The 24,367-nt window shown below is 43.9% G+C and overlaps 1 protein-coding gene across 2 annotated transcripts in view; it reads right to left on the reverse strand.

The window, feature by feature from the left end:
• LOC122541749 (annexin A7-like) overlaps positions 1 to 23,071 on the reverse strand; it is a 44,390-nt gene extending 21,319 nt beyond the window's left edge. Inside the window, exons 1-6 of one of the 2 annotated variants that reach the window (XM_043678654.1) lie at positions 22,967 to 23,071; positions 15,584 to 15,850; positions 15,385 to 15,553; positions 14,448 to 14,651; positions 12,686 to 12,744; positions 10,502 to 10,625 (exon numbers count right to left, since the gene is read on the reverse strand). In XM_043678654.1, coding sequence (XP_043534589.1) covers positions 10,502 to 10,625; positions 12,686 to 12,744; positions 14,448 to 14,651; positions 15,385 to 15,553; positions 15,584 to 15,850; positions 22,967 to 23,002 — 859 coding nt within the window. In that variant the 5' untranslated portion in view covers positions 23,003 to 23,071. Of the gene's footprint in view, positions 1 to 10,501; positions 10,626 to 12,685; positions 12,745 to 14,447; positions 14,652 to 15,384; positions 15,851 to 22,966 lie in introns of both variants that reach the window. The other variant, XM_043678653.1, reaches the window with a different exon arrangement.
• Between the last annotated feature and the right edge of the window lie 1,296 nt (positions 23,072 to 24,367).

Below are 24,367 nucleotides of genomic sequence, written 5' to 3' on the forward strand. Positions count from 1 at the left end.
GAAGCTTGTCATTGAAAACGCTTTCTCCTCAGGTGACATTGGGGTTGGCAGTCATACTGACTGTGGGCCCCATTATTTCTGCTCAAATCTGTAGATTTCATTGAGTTCTTGATGTCCTCTTCTGATGTTAATTGGCATTCCAATGGTTAGACTATGTGTGAATGGGTTTTGATTGAGGTTGAATGTCCAGTATCTCTATAGGCCCCATTCTGTCTGCACTGTGTAGCCTTACATGTAAAAGTTGTCTCAGGCTAGGATGTGTTGGTTTCAGGAGTTGAAAAGTGTGGTGCTGGAAAAGTCCAGCAGGCCAGGCAGCATCCGAGGAGCAGGAGAATCAACGTTTCGGGTATAAGCCCTTCTTCAGGAATGAGGCTGGTGTGCCAAGCAACAAGGCAATAGTCCATTGCTGTTCAGCTGCTCATAAACATTTACAATCCAGAGAGCAATCAGGTTAGTTCTTAAGTTTTCTCAGTTCCAAGTAAGAAAAAGCCACAACTTTTTTCATAACTACCTTCCCTCCTGTCTGACAGCATCCTCGTCAATCTATGCTGCTCTTCATTGGCATCCTTCCTGTCACAGGATTGTCCAAAGAAATACACACTTACTGTGGTAGTTTAGAATTGTATGGTAAGCGAGAGTCACGAATTCAATTCCAACAATAGATTGTGAAACAATTTGCACCAAGGAGGAAAAGCCATCTAAGTTTTCTTCGATGCTTCAGATGTTAAAGAGTTTCTCAGGTGGTCAAGACAGGGTCGGAGGCTGAAACTGTAGTTTAGCTCAAGGTACCACCTTTCTAAAACGTATATATTTTTGATAAATGTTTCCTGGGAGATGGATATCGGTGGCTGGCCAACACTTATTGTTTGTCCCTGATTGCCATTGAAAAGATGGTGAGAAGCTGCTTTCTTGGACCACTACAGTCCTTGCTTCATAAGTATACCAGCTCCTTGGGCGGGAATTCCAGAATTTTGACCCAGCAATACTGAAGGAAAGGTGACATATTTCCAAGCCAGAATGGTGAGTGACTTGGAGGGAACTTGCAGGTGGTGACATTCCCATGTATCTCCTGCCCTTTTCCTTCTAGATGGAGGTGGTCGGGGATTTAGAAGGTGCTGTCTAAGGATCTTTGGTGAATTTCTGCAGTGCACCTACACACTGCTGCTATTGAATGCCAGTGGTGGAGGAAGTGCATGCTTGTGATATGGCGTCAATCAAGCAGGCTGCTTTGTCTTGGATGGTGTCAAGGTCAAGTTCCTTGAGCGTTGTTGAAGCTGCACTCATCCAGGCAAGTCAGGAGCGTTCCATCACACTCCTGACTAATGTCTTGTAAATACAGTGGATTGGCTTTGGGGAGTCAGGTGGTGAGTTACTCGCTGCTGTATTGTCACCCTCTGATTTGCTCTTACTTCATTTAGGCGGCGAGTCTAGTTGAGTTTTTGATCAATGGTAACCTGAAGGATATTGATACTGGGCGAATTCAGTGATGGTAATATCATCAAACGTCATGGGGGCAGTAGTTTGATTGCTTCTTATAGGAGAGGGTCATTGTCAGCCATTAATGTGACAAGTGTTATTTGCCACTTGTTGGCCCAAACCTGTATACTGTCCAGAACTTGTTGCATTTGAACACAGACTGCTTCAGAGTCTGAGGGGTTGTGAATGAACATTTTGCAATCATCAGCAAATATCCCCACACTTCTTACCTTAAGAAGGGGGGAAGGGTGTTAAAGATGGTTGGGCTTAGGACACTATTAAGAGGAACTCCTGCATGGATGTCCTGAAGCAGAGATGACTGACCAATGGCCACAATCTACGTCCCACATATGACTCCAACCAACAGAATTCTCTCCAATACCCACTGATTCCGGTTTCGCTCAGGCTCCTTTATGCCACACTCAGTTAAACAAAACCTTGATTTCAAAGGCGGTCTCTCTCATCTCGCCTCTGGAATTCAATTCTTGTCTACCCTTGACCGAAGGCTGTAACGAGGTCAGAAGCAGAGTGCTCCAGCAGAACCCAACCTGGGTGTCAATGAGCAGGTTGCTGCTAAACAGATGCTGCTTGATCACACTGTTGATGACATCTTCCAACAAGTCGCTAATTATCAAGAGTAGACTGATGGAGCAATAATTATCCAGATTGGACTTGTCCTGTTTGGTATGTGTACAGGACATATCTGGGCAATTTTCCCCCTTGTCAGGTAGATGCCTATGTTGTAGCTGTACTGGAATAGCTTGACCGGAATATGGCAAGTTCTGGAGGACAAGTCTACAGTACTATTGCTGGAATGTTGTCAGGGCCCATAGCAGTTGCAGTATCTAATGCCTTCAACCATTTCTTCATATCACATGAATTGAATTGGCTGTAGACTGGTGAGAGAGACACTGGGGACCATTTGGAGTGGCCAAAATGGATCACTTCTTGCTAAAGGTTCTTCCAAATGATTCAGCTTATCTTTTCTACTGATGTACTGGGCTCTTCATCACTGAGGATGAGGATGTTTGTGGAGCTCCGATCTCCAGTGGGTTAGTTAATTGTCCATCACCATTGACAATGGGATGTGCCAACATGCAGAGCTTAGATCTGATCCGTTGGTTGTGGGATCAGTAAGCACCGCCTATGCTGTAGGACATGCATGTAGTCCTGTTTGATAGCTTCGCCAAAGTGAGACCTCATGTTTCATGCCTCTTGCAACTCCTGGCATTCCTTCTTGCACTTTCCATTGAACCAGTATTGATTCCATGGCTGGACAGTAATGGCTGAGTTGGGGATATCCGAGAGGGTGTCAGTTTTGTTGGGAGGACGATTCTGCTGCTACTGATGGGTCACAGAACCTCATGGATGCACAGTCTTTTGTCTGTTTGATGTCTGTCCTATTTAACTCAGTGATGGTGTCACACAAGACAATGAAGGGTATTTTCAGTGTGAAGGCATAACCTTGTCACAAGTATTCTGTGGTGGGCATTCTTAGCAATACTATTGTAAACTGATGCATCCCCAGGAGACAAATCAGTATGGATGAGGTCAACTATGTATTTCCCCTCTTCTTGGCTTCTTTGCCACCTGCTGCAGACCCAGTCTCACAGCTATGTCCTTTCGAAATCAACCAGCTCAATCAGTAGTGCTGCTGCTGAGCCACTCTTGGGAATGCATAGTGAAACACCCTATTTGTGCCCTCGACACTCTCAATATCCAAGTATTGTTCAACATGGAAGAGTACGGATTCATCAGCACAGGGAGGATAGTATACGGTAATCAGCAGAGGGATTTCTCACCCATTTTTAACTTAGTGTCATGAGAGTTCATGGGGTCCAGCATCAATGTTGACGACTCCCAGAGCAACTCCTAGCTGACCATATAGCACTGTGCCTCCAACTTTGCTGGGTTTGACCTACGTGGGACAGGACATATCCCAAAATGGTGGTATCTGGGACATTCCCTATCAGTTATGATTCTGAGTAAGACTATGTCAGGCTGTTGCTTGAACAGTCTGTGGGACAGCATTCCCAATTTTAGCACTCGTTGTCAGACGTTAATAAGAAGGACTTTGCAGGGTTAACAGGGCTATTTTTGACTTTGTCATTTCCGGTGCCTAGATCAGTACTAAGTGGTCCATCAGGTTTCACTGCTTTGATGAAACCTGTTCAGATGTGTTATGGCACGTGTCTGCAGGAAGTGGGAGTTAAACCTGGACCTTCTCACCTAGAAGAGACTGCACCTCAGGAGCCCTCTAAATATGACTTACCAACTTCTTGGTTTATTTAAGGATTTTGCATCATGCTGTTTGCATATGTTGAGACACCTCCAGGACAAGTGAGACTTGAAACTAGATCTTCAGGCCTAGAAGCAAGGACATTACCACTGTGCCACAAGAATCTAAAAAAGGAACGGAGGCATGAACTGGAAAATGCTGTGTGGAGGATTGTGACATAGCTGATTGCTAATTAAGCTACCAGACAGCACTTGTGAAGGAGGTGCACAGCACTTTGTTGACCCATGTTTGACCTAACATGCTCGTAAAAATTGATCAACTCTTTAAAGGTGTTCCAACTTTCACTGTTCACTTGCTGGTGGACAGCTGAAGAGAACTTTGGACACATATTTCTATGGATACACACTTCTACGTTACTCAAGATTTAACCAACATTCTAACATGAATTATTTTGCAAATTCTCGAGGACCTCGTGACTCACCAGGAAAATGGGACTGTTTTGATATCAGTACCTTGCTAGGGGTCACCCTAGATCTAGAAGGATCGGGAGGAGGCTGGGAGGGCAGGCAGAGCTACACCAGCTGCTGCAGGACAAACAGACACTAGTGTGAGGTAGACACCACCACCACTGGGATCACTAGGATCTCCAGTGCTGTACCCACGAACATGCCACTGATCCACCTTCAAATGTGGGCACACTTTATCAGTTTGGACACTCTACACTTTCAGCACATTTGCTCCGTAAAAATTTCACCAAATCAGTACTCAAGTGGTAAAACTATAATGTCCATTTATAAAGTTCACGTTTAAATCCATCTTATATTATGGTAATCAGCAACCAGGATCAGAATTCTGCGCAAACTAAAATTTTGAACAGGCATGTCTTTTTAGCATAGCTTGGTGTCTCTTTTCACCATAAAAACCCTAAGCATACCTGCCAGTTTTAGAACAGAGAACATAGAACAGGCCCTCTCCCCTTGATGGGCAGCATCCAAAGAACAGGAAAATCGACGTTTTGGGCATAAGCCCTTCATCACGAATTTTCCAGCACCACACTCTCAACTCTGATCTCCAGCACCTGCAGTCCTCACTTTCTCCCCGGCTCTCGATGTTGTGCCGATCTTTTATCCTACTCTACGATCAAGCTAACCTACATACCCTACATCTTATTATCGTCCACGTGCCTATACAAAAGTCGATAAATGTATCTGACTTTACTATCACCGCTCGCAGTGCATTCCACACACCCACCACTCTGTGTAAAGAAGTTACCTCTGACCTTTCCCCTAAACCTTCCTCCAATCACCTTAAAATCATGCCCCCTCGTGATAGACATTTCTGCCCTGGGAAAAAAGTCTACAGCTATCCACTCTATCTATGCCTCTCATCATCTTGTACAACTCTATCAAGTCACCTCTCATCCTTCTTCGTTCCAATGAGAAAAGCCTTAGCTCCCTCAACCTTTCTTCATAAGACATGCCCTCATTGACATGCAGGATTGTAGCAGTTTCAGGGCAATCCCCAGTTTTAAAAAGGAAAGACTGGTAGAAAATGGCCTTTTGTGAAAAACTGGTCAACCTGGCATCTGTGCAGGCAGGATTTCCCAGCAGGCCTACAGAATAAGGATATACCTTTTTCTGGGGACAGAGATATGAGACAATTCGACCAACAAAATGGCACCTGCCAGACATCGTCTCAAGGGACAGGCACAGAAATGTTAATGAACCCCGAAACCATGAACAATGGAGGCTATCTAATTAATGGGATAACGATTTACTCTAATCTGAAAACAGTTGGGAGGCTCCATGAAGTCACCAAAATTTCAGTTTAGTAAATTTAGGACAGCATTGACCCTTTTGTTTCCACGAACCATGAGACTAAAACCGGCCCCAGCAATCACCGGAGATGCTTTGCGAAATGGAATGACCTGAGGGGCGGAGCCGGCCGGCCCTTTGCAATCGCAAGGGTCAAGGGGGAAGCAGGGCCAACTATCGGGGCTCTTTTCTTCTTCACTCTCCTCACTGAGCTCGTTGATTCTCTGGATGCCAACCCTTTTGGACTGAAGACATCAACACGGTCTGTGACTTTGGAAGTCCGCAACAACACCTGAGGCGGAGAGGGAGCCCCACCGGATAAGCAACAATTTCCCCCGAGACTGTAAGAACCCTTTTCAGGTCTCTGACATTTGCACTGTGGAGTAGTTGGTTAGGCATAGGGGAAGGGCGGTTGTGTAATTCTTAAAGTATAACTATCCTGTAAATTGTGTAGGTTAAAGATTTATGTTGTGTCCACTCCAGTTTTCTTACATTTTAGTATCAAGTACAAGTTTCATCAAAGTATTGTACGGATTGGACAAGTTGAACTTTTTCCTGTAATAAAGTTCACTGGTAACTCTGAACTTGTGTATGAGTCCGTGTGTGCCCCTTCTGGGGACACCAATTCCGGCTGAGTTCACAGCAGATCCCAAACTGCAATTCCAGTGTCAAGGACTAAAGGGTGATCCGGGCGATTCGAACCGCCCACTCAAGGGGGATTGCTGGCCAGGATCAACAGTTTGACCTCTCTTTTTCTCTCTCTTGCCCAAGTGGATAGGTACCAGGTAGCCACTGTCCCCCAACGAGAGGGGCAAATGCCCAGGCATTGGTGGCGGTCGCAATTACTGTGTGGAGGTAAGTTCCGACTCACTGGTCAGGTTATAAACAATGAGTTTGGTTCAGCGCTCTCTCCAGCGGGATTTCCCTACTGCAGCATTCCAGGTCTTTGAAATTTCACAGCCTGCTGGAGAGAGACCACCACAGTAATCAACGAACTCCAGACACCAGCCTCAGTGTGGAGTAAAGGAAAGAGGCCCCTCCTCAGCATCCTCTCTAAAGCTTTCACATCCTGACTAGAACTCAACACAACATTCCAAATGTGGTCTAAACAGGGCTTTATAGAGCTGCAGCATAACCTAGTGAGTCTTAAAATCAATTCCTCTGCTAACAAAAGTCAACACACCATTGGCCTTCTTAACAACCCTATCAACGTGGGTGGCAATTTTGAGGGATCTATGGACATGGACCCCAAGATCCAACTGTTGCTCCACACTGCCAAGAATCCTGCTTTTAACCCTGTATTCTGCACTTAAATTCAAACTTCCAAAACGAATCATTTCACATTTTTCCAGGTTGAACTCCATCAACCATTTATCAGCCCAGCTCTGCATTCTGTCAATATCCCTTTGCAACATTCTACAGCCCCCCATACTATCCACAACTCCACCAACCTCAGTGTCATCAGCAAGCTTACTAAACCACCCTTCTACTTCCTCATCCAAGACTTTTATAAAATTCCCAATAAGCAGAGGTCCCAGAATAGATCCCTGCAGAACAACACTAATCAATGACCATTAGGCTGAATACTTTTCATGTGCTACCACCATCTGTCTTCAATGGGCCAGCCAAATTTCCCTGTATCCCATGCATTCTTAATTTCTGAATAAACCTACCATGGGGAACTTTATTAAATGCCTTGCTAAAATCCATGTACATCACATCCACTGCTCTACCTTCATCAATGTGTTTTGTCACATCCTCAAAGAATTCAATAAGGCTTGTAAGGCATGACCTGCCCCTCATAAAGCCATGCTGACTATCTTTAATCAAACTATGGTTTTCCAAACAATCATAAATCCTGTCTCTCAGATCCTCTCCAATAATTTGCCCACCACAGATGCAAGATTGGAATTCCCAGGATTATCCCTATTCCCTTTCATGAACAAGGGAATGACACTTGCCACCCTCAAAGTTTTGACGCAAAAAAAACTCCAAATTAAACCCTTCAAGACAAGAATCCCAAAACTTCTAAGAGCTAGTTGCAACTGAGCCATTAGGAATAGCAATAAATAAGGCTGCCTGTCTGGATGTATCACTACCTGGTATGGCAACTGTACCATTCAAGATCGGAGATGGTTACAGAGAGTGGTGAACTCGGCCCGGACAATCACAGAGGCCAACCTCCCATCTATAGAATTCATCTACCAGGCCCGCTGTCAAGGAAAGGCCATTCCGCTGATTGAGTCCAAACTGATGTTCTGAATAGTATCTCAGCCAGACCCACCCCGCTACCCTATCCCTGTAGCCTGCAATTCCCACGGCTAATTCATGTTGCCTGCACATCCCTGGACACTATGGGCAATTTGGGATGGCCAAGTCACCTGACCTGCACATAAGTGAACTGTGGCAGGAAATCTATACAGGCATGGGGAGAATGTGCAAACTCCACACAATTGCTCAATCAAACCTTGATCCCTGGCAACAGTGCTAACCACTGAGCCACCGTGTCATTAACAGAAGACATTTTGCATTGTTTACCCTGACTTTCCCAAAACATCTTCAAATAAAAACTTAGGTCTTGATGATTCACCCACCTTAAACCAGAATAGCTCTTTGGAACCAGTTCTTAATGTGTAACAATTGCTACAAACTGCTCTAAATCCGGTTAGTTCCGCATCTCTGCAATGAACTATATGGCAATTCCTTAATATCTGGTCTCCTCCAACTCACCACTGCAATCTTGTCACCAATTTGACTACTCTGAAATCTCTGTTGACACTGCTCGATGCTGAGTTTTTAAATGCACAGTTATCACAGCTATAATAGATTCTATCATTTCCTAGATCATTCAAGTCAGGTGAACAGCTCTATAGCACCAGGCTTAGTCTCCTTTCTCACATACTAGGATTAAGTTTGCTTCCAATCCACAGAGACATTTCTAAGATCTAGGGAACACTGGAAAAATCAACATTAACATATTCAATATTTCTATGGCTATTACTTTGAAAATCCTGGGACATCGGGTCCAAAGATTTGTTGACATTTAGTTCCATTAATTCCTCCAGAATCATTTTTTTTTAAACTCAATCATAAGTCCCATAGATCAAGACATGCACACAATTTTCAAAACACTCCACCTCTTAATATGGATAAAGTATTCGCATAATGTATCTATAACCTTATTTATTACAGCAATATCTCCTGTTTTTGCCAACATATATGAAAACTTTTACAATGTTTTCATTCTTTACCCCATTTCCCAAATTTATTTCTCTTTTTCATCAATTTCTAGTTTAAAATGCCCCCAATATGGATCAAAATAATATTTTTTTCAAGTGCTCCTCTTGAGATTTCTCAGACCTGCATTAGGACTTTTGGGAACCTTTTTTTTGGTTGTCAGGGTCTCTTTTTCAGTCTTACTAACTCCTTCTTTAGGTGATGCAATCATTTAGTAATCTACCTTCTGTAATTGTGTTGATAGATTAGGGATGCGTGCTCCCAGGGGAAAGCAAATCAGAAGTTTTAATCAATACCCTCAATAATCATTACTATTCCAATAAACTTCAAGCCCCCGCAACGCACAAGGAAGGCATTGATTTCAAGAGACCACAGTATTTAAGTTAGTACAAGACAACAGACAGTTAGCAACAAATGCTCTTTTTGAAAAATAACTGACACTTCTACACACAAGAGGCCATCATCGCAAACATGCTCTCCATGAACTGGTGAAGGCACAATTCAACTTTTGCATGTTTGTCTCTAACACAGCCATTGCTTTTCAAGTAATTCACAGTACACAAACCACTTTGACAAGTGATAACACAGGAATGCGTATTATCACGAAGTAAAGTTAATTTAAATTAACACATTACCCATTACAATCATATCTTTGACATTTCGTCCATATAGGAGCCTCTACAGTTTTAATCTAGAGACTCTAGTTTGCAAAGGAACTTTTCTCTGGTTTCCAGTTCTCAGCTGGGTGAGTACTGAAAAGTTTAAAATTTGTTGTCTCACATTCACAGCCCTGGTCTCATCGCTTTGCAGCCTTATCCTATCACTTGAGTTTCTCAAACTCACTCCCAGGGCCTCCCACCCCAACATCCCTGGCCTTCTTCACTGGTCTCACTCCTTGCTGCTGATCCCACTCCCTCTTGCCTTACTGATTGGCGCCACACACCTCGTTTCTCTAAACACAGGCTGACTCTCACATCTCCTTCTGATTGGCTGATTATGCGGCAGCAGATGCAGGAGAGCTTGTGATTGGTAGAGTGGCTCCTCTTCATATCCTCCCATTCTGTTGATGGGGGTAACTTTTCTCTAATTGGTCTACCTGGGGAGATTGAATTTTCCCAAGCAATTTGGGATTTTGAGCACCGCCTCCCAATTCTTGAGCTTGCAGTTCTTTTTTCCTTTCTCTTTTCTTTCTTTCAAAATCTAATACAATCATTAATTTCTTGTTCCAAATGGAAGGACCTCTACATTTTGCAGAAGAGAACTGATCGTGTTCTTGTGATTTATGAGGGCCAATATGATTCAACGTGGGGCAGAGTTAGACTGCAAGAAAGATAAACATAACACATCCAATAAACAGATCAAGTAAAACACTTTGGTAGAAGATGTTAACACAGAGTGGCAGAATGTGGAACTCCCTGCCAGATGAAGTGATCGAAGCAAAGGTAATTGATGATTGAAGAGGTCAAATAACATTTATGAGGGACAAAAGAATAGAGAGATACAGGGATAGACATAAAATGATAATGTTTGGCAGTTAGACCCTTGAGACATATAAAGACTGGCATATTTGAGTTCAATGGCCTGTATCGGCAACAAAAATCCCCAGGAACTGATGAGCAACCTCACTGCAGAAAAGGTTCTTACAGCATGTTACACAAGCAGTGTGTACATGTTGGCAGAATTTTTTTTCCTTGCATCCATGGTTTAAACAATTTTCTGTCACTACACAACTTACCTGCTCCTTTCATGGCTTGACGCAGAATCTCCGCATCAGCTTGTGCGTTGAAGTTAGCAACAGGTTTAATAGTGCCCTGTGTCGCACCCCCAATCGTAAGGCCTCCAATATTCGGCATTGAAGGCTACAAAAAAAAAAGCAACCTATTACTTACAAACACATGTTGTTTCCTGGTAGTTTAAATTATTCATCATAACCAATGGCCACAAACTGCACCGCAGGTTATTTTCGGATTTTACGTTTTGCTCCATATAGGCTTACTCAGATTGTTAGTTAAAGGCGCAGTCAGTGGTACACATGTTGTTGCTCTCCATTGCAGCATTGTTGGGCAGCAATAATTTCCTGTCACTCATTAAGGGGCAGTACATCGGAGATTGTCTGGAGGCCATCACAACTATGAAAGCCTTTAATCTGGAGCACCGACGAACCAGAATTGTTCAGAAAGTACAGGGTGACAAGGTGAAAGACAATCGCAGATCCAGGATACGAGCAGCAGAGTCCATAAAGGATGGAAAGTGGGAGGCCTGCAGGACTGGAACAGTCAAGTCTAGAGGTCACAATGGACTGGATTACAATTTCAGCATCTGAAAGGTTTTAGAAAAGTAGTGCTCTCTCTTGGTGGTCAGATGGCCTTCTAGTTTTTGTAATAACTGAATGCTCAAATTATCAGCTGTATAAAACAGCAAGTACAATTATCCTGCCGAGAAGTCATCATAGCAGCATGTTAATGATAATCAGAATCTATTGATTTCACTCAGTGCTTGTGGGGAAACATAGCATTGGAAAGTATTTTATTGAAACACAGAATTTGAAGATGTCAAAAGACAGAATGTAGCACTTTGCCTAGTTCCCATCGCCAGATTTCAATACAGCATAATGTTGGTTGTGTGGAGATTTTTATATCTCATCCACCTTAACTGTGCAAAGTGCTACAACTGTGGCCTTCGAAACAGCGGTCATTCAGAGATGTATTAAAACTGGGACATAGTACTGGTACGGACAAATCTGTCTCTCTTGGGGGTACAGTACTGACAGGGATAGCTCTGAAAGGATATAACACTGGTGTACAGTACTTGTGGGAACAATGTCATTAAATTACACTACAGGACAGCAGGGGTGGGGAAAGGTCTGTCACTGTATAACATGAATATAGTACTGATAGGTATGAAGTCTAGTGCTGTATAATACTGGGTTACAATACCCAGTGACTACAGTTTGTCACGATACATCACTGCATTGTACTAGTTAATATATAACTATCAATTTATAACACAAATATAGGACTGGCAGCTAAAGGTCTGAGTGTACACCACCAGGGTACAAACCTAGGTCTAATACTGCAAGCCAAACTGCTCACGTTCACAGAGCAAGTAATAGACATAATAAGGGCTCAGAGGTTAGCACTGCTGCCTCACAGCACCAGAGACCCAGGTTCGATTCCAGCCTCGGGCAACTGTGTGAAGTTTGCACATTCTCCATGTGTCTGTGTGGATTTCCTCCGTGTGCTCCGGGTTCCTCCCACAATCCAAAGATGTGTAGGTTAGGTGAATTGCCCATGCTAAATTGCCCATAGTGTTCAGGGACGTGTAGGTTAAGTGCATTAGTCAGGGTTATACGTAGATTAACAGGGTAGGATAATGGGTCTCAGTTGATTACTCTCTGGAGGGTCAGTGTGGACTTGTTGGGCCAAATGGCCTGTTTCCATACTGTAGGGATTCTATTAGATCATAGATTCTATGATCTATAAGAATTAATAACAGTATTAAAGTACATTGATTCATACACTGACAAAGGATGCCAAGGGACCCTGCTGGCATTAAGTAATATTAAATTAGATTAGATTACTTACAGCGTGGAAACAGACCCTTCGGCCCAACAAGTCCACACCGACCCGCCGAAGCGCAACCCACCCAGACCCATTCCCCTACATTTACCCCTGCCCCTAACACTATGGTTAATTTCTCCATGGCCAATTCACCTGACCTGCACATCTTTGGACTGTGGGAGGAAACCGGAGCACTCGGAGGAAACCCACGCAGACACGGGGGGGAATGTGCAAACTCCACACAGTCAGTCGCCTGAGGCGGGAATTGAACCCGGGTCTCTGGCGCTGTGAGGCAACAGTGCTAACCACTGTGCCACCGTGCCGCCCACAAGTAAACAGGATGCATTTTGGTAACATACCTGTGATGGGGTTGGCTGTGGGCCAGTCGAGCCGGGTGCTGGACCAGACGGATACCCTCCTGGAAGTCAAGGCAAACAAGTAGTAAACTTCCACATTAAGGCAGTGGCATCATGTAGTTTTACCATTTAAACAGAGCCAGTTCATTTACAGAACGGCCTTCCCCAGTCATTTGACTCTCATGAGGCAGTTTAGTGAATTCTAGCAGTCCACTAGTCCCTCCCTACATAGGTTATTCTTCATATAGTCTGCAGGCTGTTTAATGGCAAGATTGTGTCACAGCCAAGACCAAATCAAGAGAGATAGTTGCACTGTTGAATTTAAAATGAAACACTAAGTTCAGCTAAAAATCTGGAATCAAAAGCTGGTCAATAACGGGTGACCATGAAACTATCATTGGTGTAAAAACCCATATGGAATACTCATGAAACTTTGGGGAGGAAAATCTAGCCTACATTTGTCTCCAGACCCACAGTAATAACTGCCCTGTGAAATGGCCTTGCAAGGTGCTTGGGTGCATCAAACTGATACAGATAAGTCAAACCAGGTGGACTGCAGTGATTCAAGAAAGTGTCTTCCCACCACCTTCTCAATTAGCAATCAGAAGGTTTCTTTGCCAAGATTAGGGATAGTCAACATGGCTTTGTGTGTGGGAAATCATGTCTCACAAACTTAATTGAGTTTTTTAAAGAAGTAACAAAGAGGATTGATGAGGGCAGAGTAATGAACACGATCTATATGGACTTCAGTAAGGTGTTCGACAAGGTTCCCCATGGGACACTTGTTAGCAAGGTTAGATCTCATGGAATACAGGGAGAACTAGCCATTTGGATATAGAACGGGTCAAAGGTAGAAGACAGCGGGTGGTGGTGGAGGGTTGTTTTTCAGACTGGAGGCCTGTGACCAGAGGATTGCCACAAGGATCAGTGCTGCGTCCACTACTTTTCATCATTTATATAAATGATTTGGATGTGAGCATAAGAGTTTTGTTAATAAGTTTGCAGATGACATCAAAATTGGAGGTGCAGTAGACAGCGAAGAGGGTTACCTCAGATTACAATGGGATATTGATCTGATGGACCAATGGGCTGAGAAGTGGCAGATGGAGTTTAATTTAGATTAGTGCGAGGTGCTGCATTTTGGGAAAGCAAATCTTAACAGGATTTATACACTTAATGGTAAGGTCCTAGGGAGTGTTGCTGAACAAAGGGACCTTGGAGTGCAGGTTCATAGCTCCTTGAAAGTAGAGTCACAGGTAGATAGGATAGTGAAGAAGACCTTTATAGTATGCTTTATCCAGAACTAGAGGGCAGAGGTTTAGGGTGAGAGGGAAAAGATATAAAAGAGACCTAAGGGGCAGCTTTTTCACACAGAGAGTGGTACATGTATGGAATGTGCCACCAGAGGAAGTGGTGGGGGCTAGTGCAATTGCAATATTTAAAAGGCATCTCGATGGGTATATGACTAGAAAAGTCTGGAGGGATATAGGCCGGATGCTGGAAGGTAGGACTAGATTGGGTTGGGATATCTGGTTGGCATGGTCAAGTTGGACCGAAGGGTCTGTTTCCGTGCTGTACATCTCTATGACTCTATAAGATCTCATATCATAATTAAGAGCTTGATACAAAACGGCTGAAGATACCCAGAAAGCTAAGGACCAAATAACCATCCCTTTTAACAATATCAACGATATAAACCTTCTGAAAACAAGAAGTTGTTCCAATATCTCAAGACAGTTAAGTTAATGTATTTCTACTACAATACCTGAAGGAGGAGCACCACCACCAGAGTAGTTTTGTCCAGCAGGCTGAGGGCCTCCTCCATAACCTGGGGCTCCATACCCAGGGGCAGAGCCAGGGCCACCTCCTCCATAACCAGGGGCAGAACCAGGGCCACCTCCTCCATAACCAGGGGCAGAGCCAGGGCCACCTCCTCCATAACCAGGGGCAGAGCCAGGGCCACCTGGACCTACAAGAGAGAAGTCCTCAAGGGTTGAAAGAGCGTTTCAATGTCAGACTGTATACTTCAGTTGTCATTTGGTACGCACTATCATTTTTATCCCTTATAACTGTTTTTGCCTCTTCCCTGATCTGATGCTTCTCATTGGGCCTGATTTCAGTGATGCTAGACTCCCTCATCTGTGACTCATCCTCATGCACACACACTGCCAGACCCAGCACGTGTTCTGGACACTGGAGCATGATCAAAATGCAACTTGACTAATGCCCAAATGACACCCATGCATGGATATTTCCAATAGGTGGTACTGCCCACTCTACAGGGGCTTGAGCCACAGTTGATCTTTGTATTGCTAAGCAGAGACATCAACATGCAAACTTTCCCTCGACATACACTTGCACCCACTCTTGTTGTGCATGTGTGCACGTACACACTCGCTCCAACTCTCATGCACACAACCTATAATCAACATAAACACAGGCATGGCCACATTTAACCAACACACAGGCACAGCTAGCCAAACAATTAACCCCCTCGCACCCACAAGAACTGACCATATGCATATTTCTTCTGTAAACATAAAAACACATACATAACACAGACACAATATAGAGACACACTTGACTTCAAATATATAACTCCTCACACAATATGATGCATAATTTGTAGTTGTAAAGGTAAACCAATTAATTTGTGGCACCACTAAAAATTATAATGCTGATAAAAAAAAAAGGGAGCTTACCTGTGGGATAAGATGGATATCCAGAGCCGCCAGATCCCCATCCTGACTGGTTACCTTGGGGTGCAGGGTAACCCCCTGATGCTGGGTAAGTACCACCACCAGACTGATAAGGGCCACCAGATCCCTGGGGATAACCTCCAGCTGGTGGCTGGGGATATGAACCCGGAGCCTGGGGGTAGGCCCCGCCTGGTCCCGGAGCCTGGGGGTAGGCCCCGCCCGGTCCCGGAGCCTGGGGGTAGGCCCCGCCCGGTCCCGGCGCCTGGGGGTAGGCCCCGCCCGGTCCCGGCGCCTGGGGGTAGGCCCCGCCCGGACCAGCTGGATATGCACCCCCAGAACCCACCGGATACGCACCCCCAGCACCAGGTGGATATGCACCCCCAGCACCGGGTGGATACGCACCCCCAGCACCACCAGGGTACGGGTACTGTCCCCCTGTTTGTGGATAGCCAGACTGTTCACCCGATTGCTGAAATAGAAAGGAGAGCTGCAGTCAGTTATACAACATGTTATTCATTTCAATCAATGAGTGAGCAACATAGTGACAAATGTGAGATACAACATTATTAGGTTTAAGCAATGCATCCACATTCACATAGCTTACATGTGCCAATTGCAGGAGCCAACTGCACTACCTCAACCAATTCAGCTGACAGCAACAACGAAAACTCTTTTGTCAGAAAATCTCAGTGACCGAAAGAGAAGCCCATTTTTCCCTGCTTTGATCATGAGGTTATGGATGCGCACAGTTCTACAGTTCTTCCCAATGGCAGAATCCAGTTCATTCTTAGATACCTCCTCTGTTTTATTTAGGTGCTCATCTTTGGTGTTGATCATCTCAATAGTAGTCCTAAACTTGCCTTTCCTTGGAGCCCACGTTTTGGGGTCTTTCTCTCAGAGTTCAGTTTATATTTTCTCAATATGATTGTCAATAGTTTGCTCATGAATTGCCAAGGAAGCTATAGTGAAGTTATACAAAGTACAGCAGAGATGAAGCCCAACCTCAATTCATTAACTAGGAAAACTCAAAATATTGGAGAAAAGCAAATCTGAAATAGTTATTGTCCCTTTGTTGGTTCCTGCCTAATCACCAGAGACGGTTTGTAGCAGTTCACTGGACACAAGAACTCCCAAAGGAACTTCTTGTGGCACAGTGGCAGTGTTCCTACCCCCAGACTGGGAGGCCTGGGCTCAAGTTCCACCTTCAAGGTCCTTAGGTGCATAGTAATGTCTCTGGAAAGGTTAATTATAGAGTCAAAGAGTTTTACAACATGGAAACAGATCCCTCGGTCCAATTCGCCCATGCCAACCAGATATCCTAAATCTAGTCCCATTTGCCAGCATTTGGCCCACATCACTCTAAACCTTCCTATTCATATACCATCCAGATTAAATATTGGAATTATACCCATCTCCACCACTTCCTCTGGCAGTTCACTCCATACAAGCACCACCCTCTGCATAATAAAAGTTGCCCCTCAGGTTCCTTTTAAATGGGCGGCACGGTGGCACAGTGGTTAGCACTGCTGCCTCGCAGCGCCAGAGACCCGGGTTCAATTCCCGCCTCAGGCGACTGTGTGGAGTTTGCACGTTCTCCCCGTGTCTGCGTGGGTTTCCTCCGGGTGCTCCGGTTTCCTCCCACAATCCAAAGATGTGCAATTCAGGTGAATTGGCCATGCTAAATTGCCCTTAGTGTTAGGTAAGGGGCAAATGTAGGGGAATGGGTGGGTTGCGCTTCGGCGGGTCGGTGTGGACTTGTTGGGCCGAAGGGCCTGTTTCCACACTGTAATGTAATCTAATCTAAATCTAATCTAAATCTTTCCCCTCACCTTAAACAAATGCCCTCTAGTTTTGGACTTCCCTACCCTGGGAAAAAGGCCTTGACTATTCACTCTATCCTTGCCAGTCCTAATTTTACAAACCTTATTAAGATCGCTGCTCAGCCCCAGCCTCTTCAACCGCTCCCTATACCTCAAACCCTGCAATCCCAGGCAACACCTTTCAAGTTTCACAACATCTTTCTTATAGCAGGGAGACCAGAACTGAACATAAATAATTCTAAAAGTGGCCTAAACAATGTTTAGAAAAACAGATTAATAAAAAAAGGAACCATTCTGCACAGAATCAGATTAAGTTCAGCAACTTAGTGACAATAGACATAGGCTGGGTGTACAAACAGCATTACACCCAATCTCACCAGTTTCCAAAATTTGGCAGGTTGGGGGGGTAATTTAAAACTGCTCTCAGTGACGCTCAGTTTATACAGCAAAGGGGTTTCAGAGTTTGCCCAACTCTGTCTCTAGCTTCCATTTGTTGACAAAGCAAACATAGTTAGCAAGGTGAGAAATGTTAGCATGGAATCATCTAATCTGTGTGGCTCAGTCTGGGCAGGGGAAACCATTCCCACGGTGCAAGGGATTTCAAGCAGCAGAGCTTTTTTCCCCCCCCACCCCCCAAGTCAGTAAATCCCACTTCCAAAAGCTTCTTCCACATTTTCTTTTCCTGAAGTTTTCATTCTGCTTTCACCTCCCCCTTTCAATAGATTCAACCTTTATTCTTCAGTAAAAACACAGGAAAGGATCAAGATTTGGAAAATACGTTTTAGAATAAATCCAAAAAGCATCACACGATGAAGAAATCCAACGGAGTCAGTGGAGGAGCACTTTGGTGCCAGCAAATTCTATTAGTTTTAAAATAGTGATGGAAAAGGATAGACCAAGTCTAAACATTAAGTTGGACGAAGGACAAAGTTGACTGTGCTAGGCAATCAACAAAAGTTGTTTGGGGGTGGAAGCATGCAGGTAATGGGATGGCTGGAAAAACAGGAAGCCTTCAAAAATGAGATAACAAGAGTTTAGAGACCGTATGTTCCTGTTAGGGTGAACAGCAAGGCTGATAAATATGGGGATTACTAGATGACTAGAGAAATTAAGGTTTTGATCAAGAATAAGAGGAAAACATATGTCAAATATAGACAGCAGAAATCAAGTGATTCCCTCAAATAATATACAGGAGGGCAATAAAGGGACATGAGATAACTTTGGCAAATAGGGTTAAGGAGAATCCAAAGGGATTCTATAAATACATTAGGGTCAAAAGGGTAACAAGTGAGAGAATAGGGCCCCTTAAAGATCTGCAAGGACACCTAAGTGTGGAACTGCAGGAGATAGGGGAGATATTAAACAACTATTTTGCATAAGTATTTGCTGCGGAGAAGGATAAGGAGAAATAAATAGCGACAGCTTGAAATAGGTCCATATTACAGAGGAGGAAGTGCTGAATGTCTTGAAATGCACAAGGGTGGATAAATCCCTGGGACCTGATCAGGTGTACCCTAGAACTCTGTGGGAAGCTAAGTGATTGCTGGACCCCTTGCTGAGATACTTGTATCATTGATAGCCACAGTGAGGTGCCAGAATACTGGAAGTTGCCTAACAAGAACAAAGAACATTACAGCTCAGGAACAGACCCTTCAGCCCTCCAAACCAGTGCCGATCCAGATCCGCTATCTAAGCCTGTCGCTTATTTTCCAAGGGTCTGTATCCCTCTGCTCCCTGTCCATCCATGTATCTGTCTAGATTCATCTTAAATTATGCTATCATGCCTGCCTCTACCATGTCTGCTGCCAACACGTGTCACTATTTCAGAAAGGTGGTAAGGAAAAGCTAAGAAACTATAGACAGGTGATCCTGACATCAGTGCTGGATAAATTGTTGGAGGGAATCCTGAGGGACAGGATTTACATGTATTTGGGAAGGCAAGGACTGATTAGGGATAATTAGGCTTTGTGCGTGGGAAGTCATGTTTCACAAACTTGATTACGTTTTGTTTGAAGTAGTAACGAAGAGGATTGATGAGGGCAGAGATCTATATGGACTTCACTCAGGTGTTCGACAAGGTTCCTCATGGCAGACTGGTTAGCAAGGTTAGCTTACAAGAAATAGACTCAGAACTAGCTACTTGGATAGAGAACTGGCTTGAAGGCAGAAGACAGAGGGTGGTGGAGGGTTGCTTTTCAGACTGGAGACCTGTGACCAGTGGTGTACCATGAGGATTGGTGCTGGGTCCACTGCTTTTCGTCATTTATATAAATGATTTGAATGTGAACATAAGAGGTATAGTTAGTAAGTTTGCAGATGACATCAAAATTGGAGGTGTAGTGGATGGCCAAGAAGGTCAAGTTAGAGTACAAGAAAATCTTGATCAGATGGGTCAATGTGTCCAGACCTAGAGGGCATAGGTTTAGGGTGTGAGGAGAAGACTTAAAAGGGACCTAAGAGGCGATTTTTTTCATGCAGGGGTGGATGCTTGTATGGATTGCGCTGCCAGTGGAAGTGGTGGAAGCTGGTACAATTACACCATCTAAAAGACATCTGGATGGATATATGAATAGGAAGGGTTTACAGGCATATGGGACAAGTGTTGGCAAACAGGATTAGATTAGTTTAGGATATCTGGTCGGCTTGGACGAGTGAGACCGAAGGATGTGTGTCCATGCTGTACATCTCTATGACTCTCACCTTCCGGTTCGTTAGGACCTAGTGGCTAAAGCTGAGAGCTAGAACAAACAGTTGTTATCTTTGGTTTGTTACCCATGCCACGTGATAGCGAGGCAAGGAATAGGTAGAGATATCAGCTGAACATGTGGCTGCAAGAATGCTGCAGGAGGGAGGGTTTCAGGTTCTTGGATAATTGGGGCTCATTCTGGGGAAGGTGGGACTTGTACAAACAGGACAGTCTTCACTTGAACCAGAGGGGTAATAATACTAAGGGTGGGAAATTTGCTGGTGCTTTTCGGGTGGGTTTAAACTAGTTCAGCAGGGGGATGGGAACCGGAGGTGTAGTTGCAGTGCACAGGAGGATGAAATAGGAAGGACAGGGACAGGATTTCAGGGTCACAGGAATGTGCTGGCAGACAGCAAAGTGGTTTGAAGTTGTTTACTTCAAGGCCAGAAGTATCCGAAATAAGGTAGGTGAGCTTGCAGCATGGATAGGTACCTGGGACTTCGATGTTGTGGTCATTTCGGAGACATGGATAGAGCAAGGCGAAGAATGGATGTTGCAGATTCCAGGGTTTAGATCTTTTGTTAAGAACAGGCAAGGTGGTAAAAGGCATGGCCTTGTTGGTCAAGGATAGTATAATGGTGGCTGAGAGAACTTTTGATGAAGACTCGTCTACTGAGGTTAGAAACAGGAGAGGAGAGGTCACACTGCTGGGAGTTATTTTATAGGCCTGCGCAGAGTTCCAGGGAAGTGGAAGAGAGGATTAACAAAATTATTCTGGGTAAGAGTGAAAGGAACAGGGTGGTCTTATGGGGGACTTTAACTTCTCCAACATTGACTGGAAATACTATAATTCTAGTACGTTGATGGATCAGTTTTTGTCCAATGTGTACAGGAGGGTTTCCTGACATAGTATGTCGAAGGGCCGACAAGACGGGAGGCCACACTGGATCTGGTGCTTGGTAATGAACCAGGCCAGGTGTTTGATTTAGTTGTAGGTGAGCACTTTGGAGAGAGTGACCAAAATTCAGCTACGTTTAGTTTAGCGATGGAAAGGGATAGGTACATGCCACAGGTCAAGGTCAATGGGGCAAGGGCAATTATAATGCGATTAGGCAGGAATTAGGATGCATATAATTGGGTAGCAAAATGCAGGGGATGCAGACAATGGAAATGTGGAGCTGGTTTAAGGAACAGAAATTGCATGTCCTCGATAGGTACGTCCCTGTCAGGCAGGGAGGAAGTGATAAGGTAAGGGAACCGTGGTTCACTACAGACAGTGCATCTCTTGTTACGGAGAAAAAAAAGAGGCTTATGTGTTGATGAGTCAAGATGGTTCAGATAAGGCGATGGAGAGTTACAGATCAGCTAGGAAGGATTTAAAGAGAGAGTTAAGAGCAAAGAGAGGACACGAGCAATCTTTAGCAAATAGAATAAAGGAGAACCCTAAAGCTGTCTATAGGTATGAGAGGAATAAAAGGATGATTAGGGTAGGAATAGGGCCAATCAAAGACAGAAGTGGGAAGTTGAGTGTGGACCCTGTGGAGATCGGAGAGGTGCTAAACGAACATTTCTCATCAGTTTTTACTTAGGTAAAGGAGAATATTGTAGAGGAGAAGAATGAGGTACAAGATATTAGACTAGAAAGGATCGAGGTTAGTTACGAACTGGTGTTATCAATTCTAGAAGGAGTGAAAGTAGACAAGTCCCCGGGGCTGGATGGTTTCGTCAACGGCAGGTCGTGTCTCACAAATCTCAGAGTTTTTTGAGAAGGTGACCAAGCATGTAGATGAGTGTAGGGCAGTTGACGTGGTATATACATGGACTTCAGTAAAGCCTTTGATAATGTTCCACATGGTAGGCTGTTAGAGAAAATGCAGAGGCATGGAATTGAGGGTGATTTAGCAGTTTGGATTAGAAACTGGCTCTCTGAAAGAAGGCAGCGAGTGGTGGTTGATGGAAAATATTCAGCCTGGAGTCCGGTTACTAGTGGTGTGCCACAGGATCTGTTTTGGGACCACTGCTGTTTGTCATTTTTATAAATGACTTAGACACAGGCATAGGTGGATGGATTAGTAAATTTGCAGACGACACTAAAGTCGGTGGACAATGTGGAAGAATGTTACAGTTTGTAGGGGGGACTTGGATAAACTGCAGAATTGGGCTAAGAGATGGCAAATGGAGTTCAATGCAGCTAAATGTGAGGTGATGCACTTTGGGAAAAATAACAGGAAGGCACAGTACTGGGTCAATGGAAAGATTCTTGGTAGTGTGGATATGCAGAGGGATCTTGAGTCCATGTACATAGATCCCTGAAAGTTCCACCCAGGTGGATAGTGCTGTTAAGAAGACATGTGTTAGGTTTCATTCGTAAGAGGGATTGAATTCCAGAACCGCAATATCATGCTGCAACTATACAAAACGCTGGTGCGGCCACACTTGGAATATTGTGTACAGTTCTGGTCCCTACATTTCGAGAAGGATGTGGAAGCATTGGAAAAGGTGTAGAGGAGATTTACCAGGATGTTGCCTGGTCTGGAGAAAAGGTCTTAAGAGGAAAGGGTGAGAGACTTGAACCTGTTCTCATTGGCAAGAAGGCGGCTAAGAGGGGATTTGATAGAGACATACAAGATGATCAGAGGATTCGATAGGGTAGACAGTGAAAGTATTTTTCCTAGGATGATGACGTCAACTTGTACGAGGGGGCATAACTACAAATTGAGGGGTGATAGATTTAAGACAGATGTCAGAGGCAGATTCTTTACGCAGAGAGTGGTATGGGCGTGGAATGCCCTACCTGCTAATGTAGTCAACTCAGCCACATTAGGGAGATTTAAACAGTCCTTAGATAAGTACATGAATGATTTTGGGATAGTGTAGGGGGACATGCTGAGAATAGTTCACAGGTTGGTGCAACATCGAGGGCCGAACAGCCTGTTCTGCGCTGTATTGTTCTATGTTTACATACAAACACCAATGACACCAGCTATCAATGGTGTCTTATTTTCTAAAGACCTATACAAATAATACATATGTACTTGCGAAGTGACCGTAGTGAGCAGTGTATAGCAACGTGACTTACAGGATAGCCGGATGAAGGATAGCCAGGATACGACATGCTGCAAGATGAGACAGGCTAAGGTACCTAGTGAAAAATCCTCAGCTTCTGAAAGCACAAACAAGAAACGGTCACAGCGTTAATACAATAATTTGGTCAATTCATTTGGTTGATACAGAATATAAAAATTGAATGTATCATATTAAATGGCTTTGATTTTATTCGTTTTACAGTTGATGCAATATAAAAATGGTCAAGATAAAATAAAAACTAACCATCTGGGCCAATATACACTGTTTAAACAATGACACATAGTTAATTAGTGCTATTTACAAAGTAAAATATTTCCAGGTGTTGCAAAGAAATGTGATCCAACAAAACGAGGCCTTTTCTGGAGTACTGTGTGCAGTTCTGGCTGCCCTGCTATAGGAATAATATTAATAAATTGGAAAAAGTTCAGAAAAGATTTACCAGGATATCGCCAGGAATGGAGGGTTTAAATTATAGGGATAGGCTGGGACCGTTTTCACCGGAGTGTCAGAGATTGAAGAGTGACCTTATAAAGTTTATAAAGTCATGAGGGGCATATGTAAGGTGAATAGCAAGGGGTTTTTCCCTAGGTTGGGAAAGTTCGAAACTAGGGGGTATATTTTTAAAGTGAGAGAAGAAAGATTTAAAAAGGATATGAAGGGCAACATCTTTGCACAGAGTGTATGTGAATGTCAGAAGATATGGTGGATACAGGTACAATTACAACATTTAAAACACATTTGGATAAGTTTTGGAGGGATATGGGCCAAACACAGGTCATTGTTTAGTTTGGAAACGTGGTCTATATTGGACCAAAGGGTTTCTTTCCATGTTCTACAGTTTTGACAGTGAGCCACATGAGATATTAGGATGAATGCCAAAATCTTGGTCAAAGAGGGAGATGGGGGAATTCACAAGGGATTTCCACAAGGCAGAAAGGGAGGACAAATTAAACCAGAGTCCCCTGGATGACAACAGAGTTAGAGAAAAAACAAAGCAGCAAAGTAGTACTTACAACAGATGTCAGGTTTATTAAACAAGAAACAATCTGGCCAGATATAGGTGCAGAGGGAAATAAAAGAAAGGTAAGCAAAGAGGATTATGTAACTAACATCAAAGGGAAACAAAAAGCTTTATAGGAGCATATATCCAAAAGGGAGCACAAGATCAATTAAGTCTTTAAACCAAAATGGAAAAAGCAAGGTGGGAAGAGTTGCTATTGCAGAGAAAGTAAGGATGCACAAGCTGAATGACTAGTCCTGATGAAGGGTCAAGCACAAAGTGTTGACTCTCTCGCTCAGATGCTGCTGTGCCTTTTCCAGCATCACACTTTATCAACTCTGACCATTTTGTGGTTCTAATTCAACATCTGAGTGTTTCAGAACAGTGCCACCA

Source organism: Chiloscyllium plagiosum, chromosome 38, assembly GCF_004010195.1.
Source record: "Chiloscyllium plagiosum isolate BGI_BamShark_2017 chromosome 38, ASM401019v2, whole genome shotgun sequence".
Lineage (NCBI taxonomy): Eukaryota > Metazoa > Chordata > Chondrichthyes > Orectolobiformes > Hemiscylliidae > Chiloscyllium > Chiloscyllium plagiosum.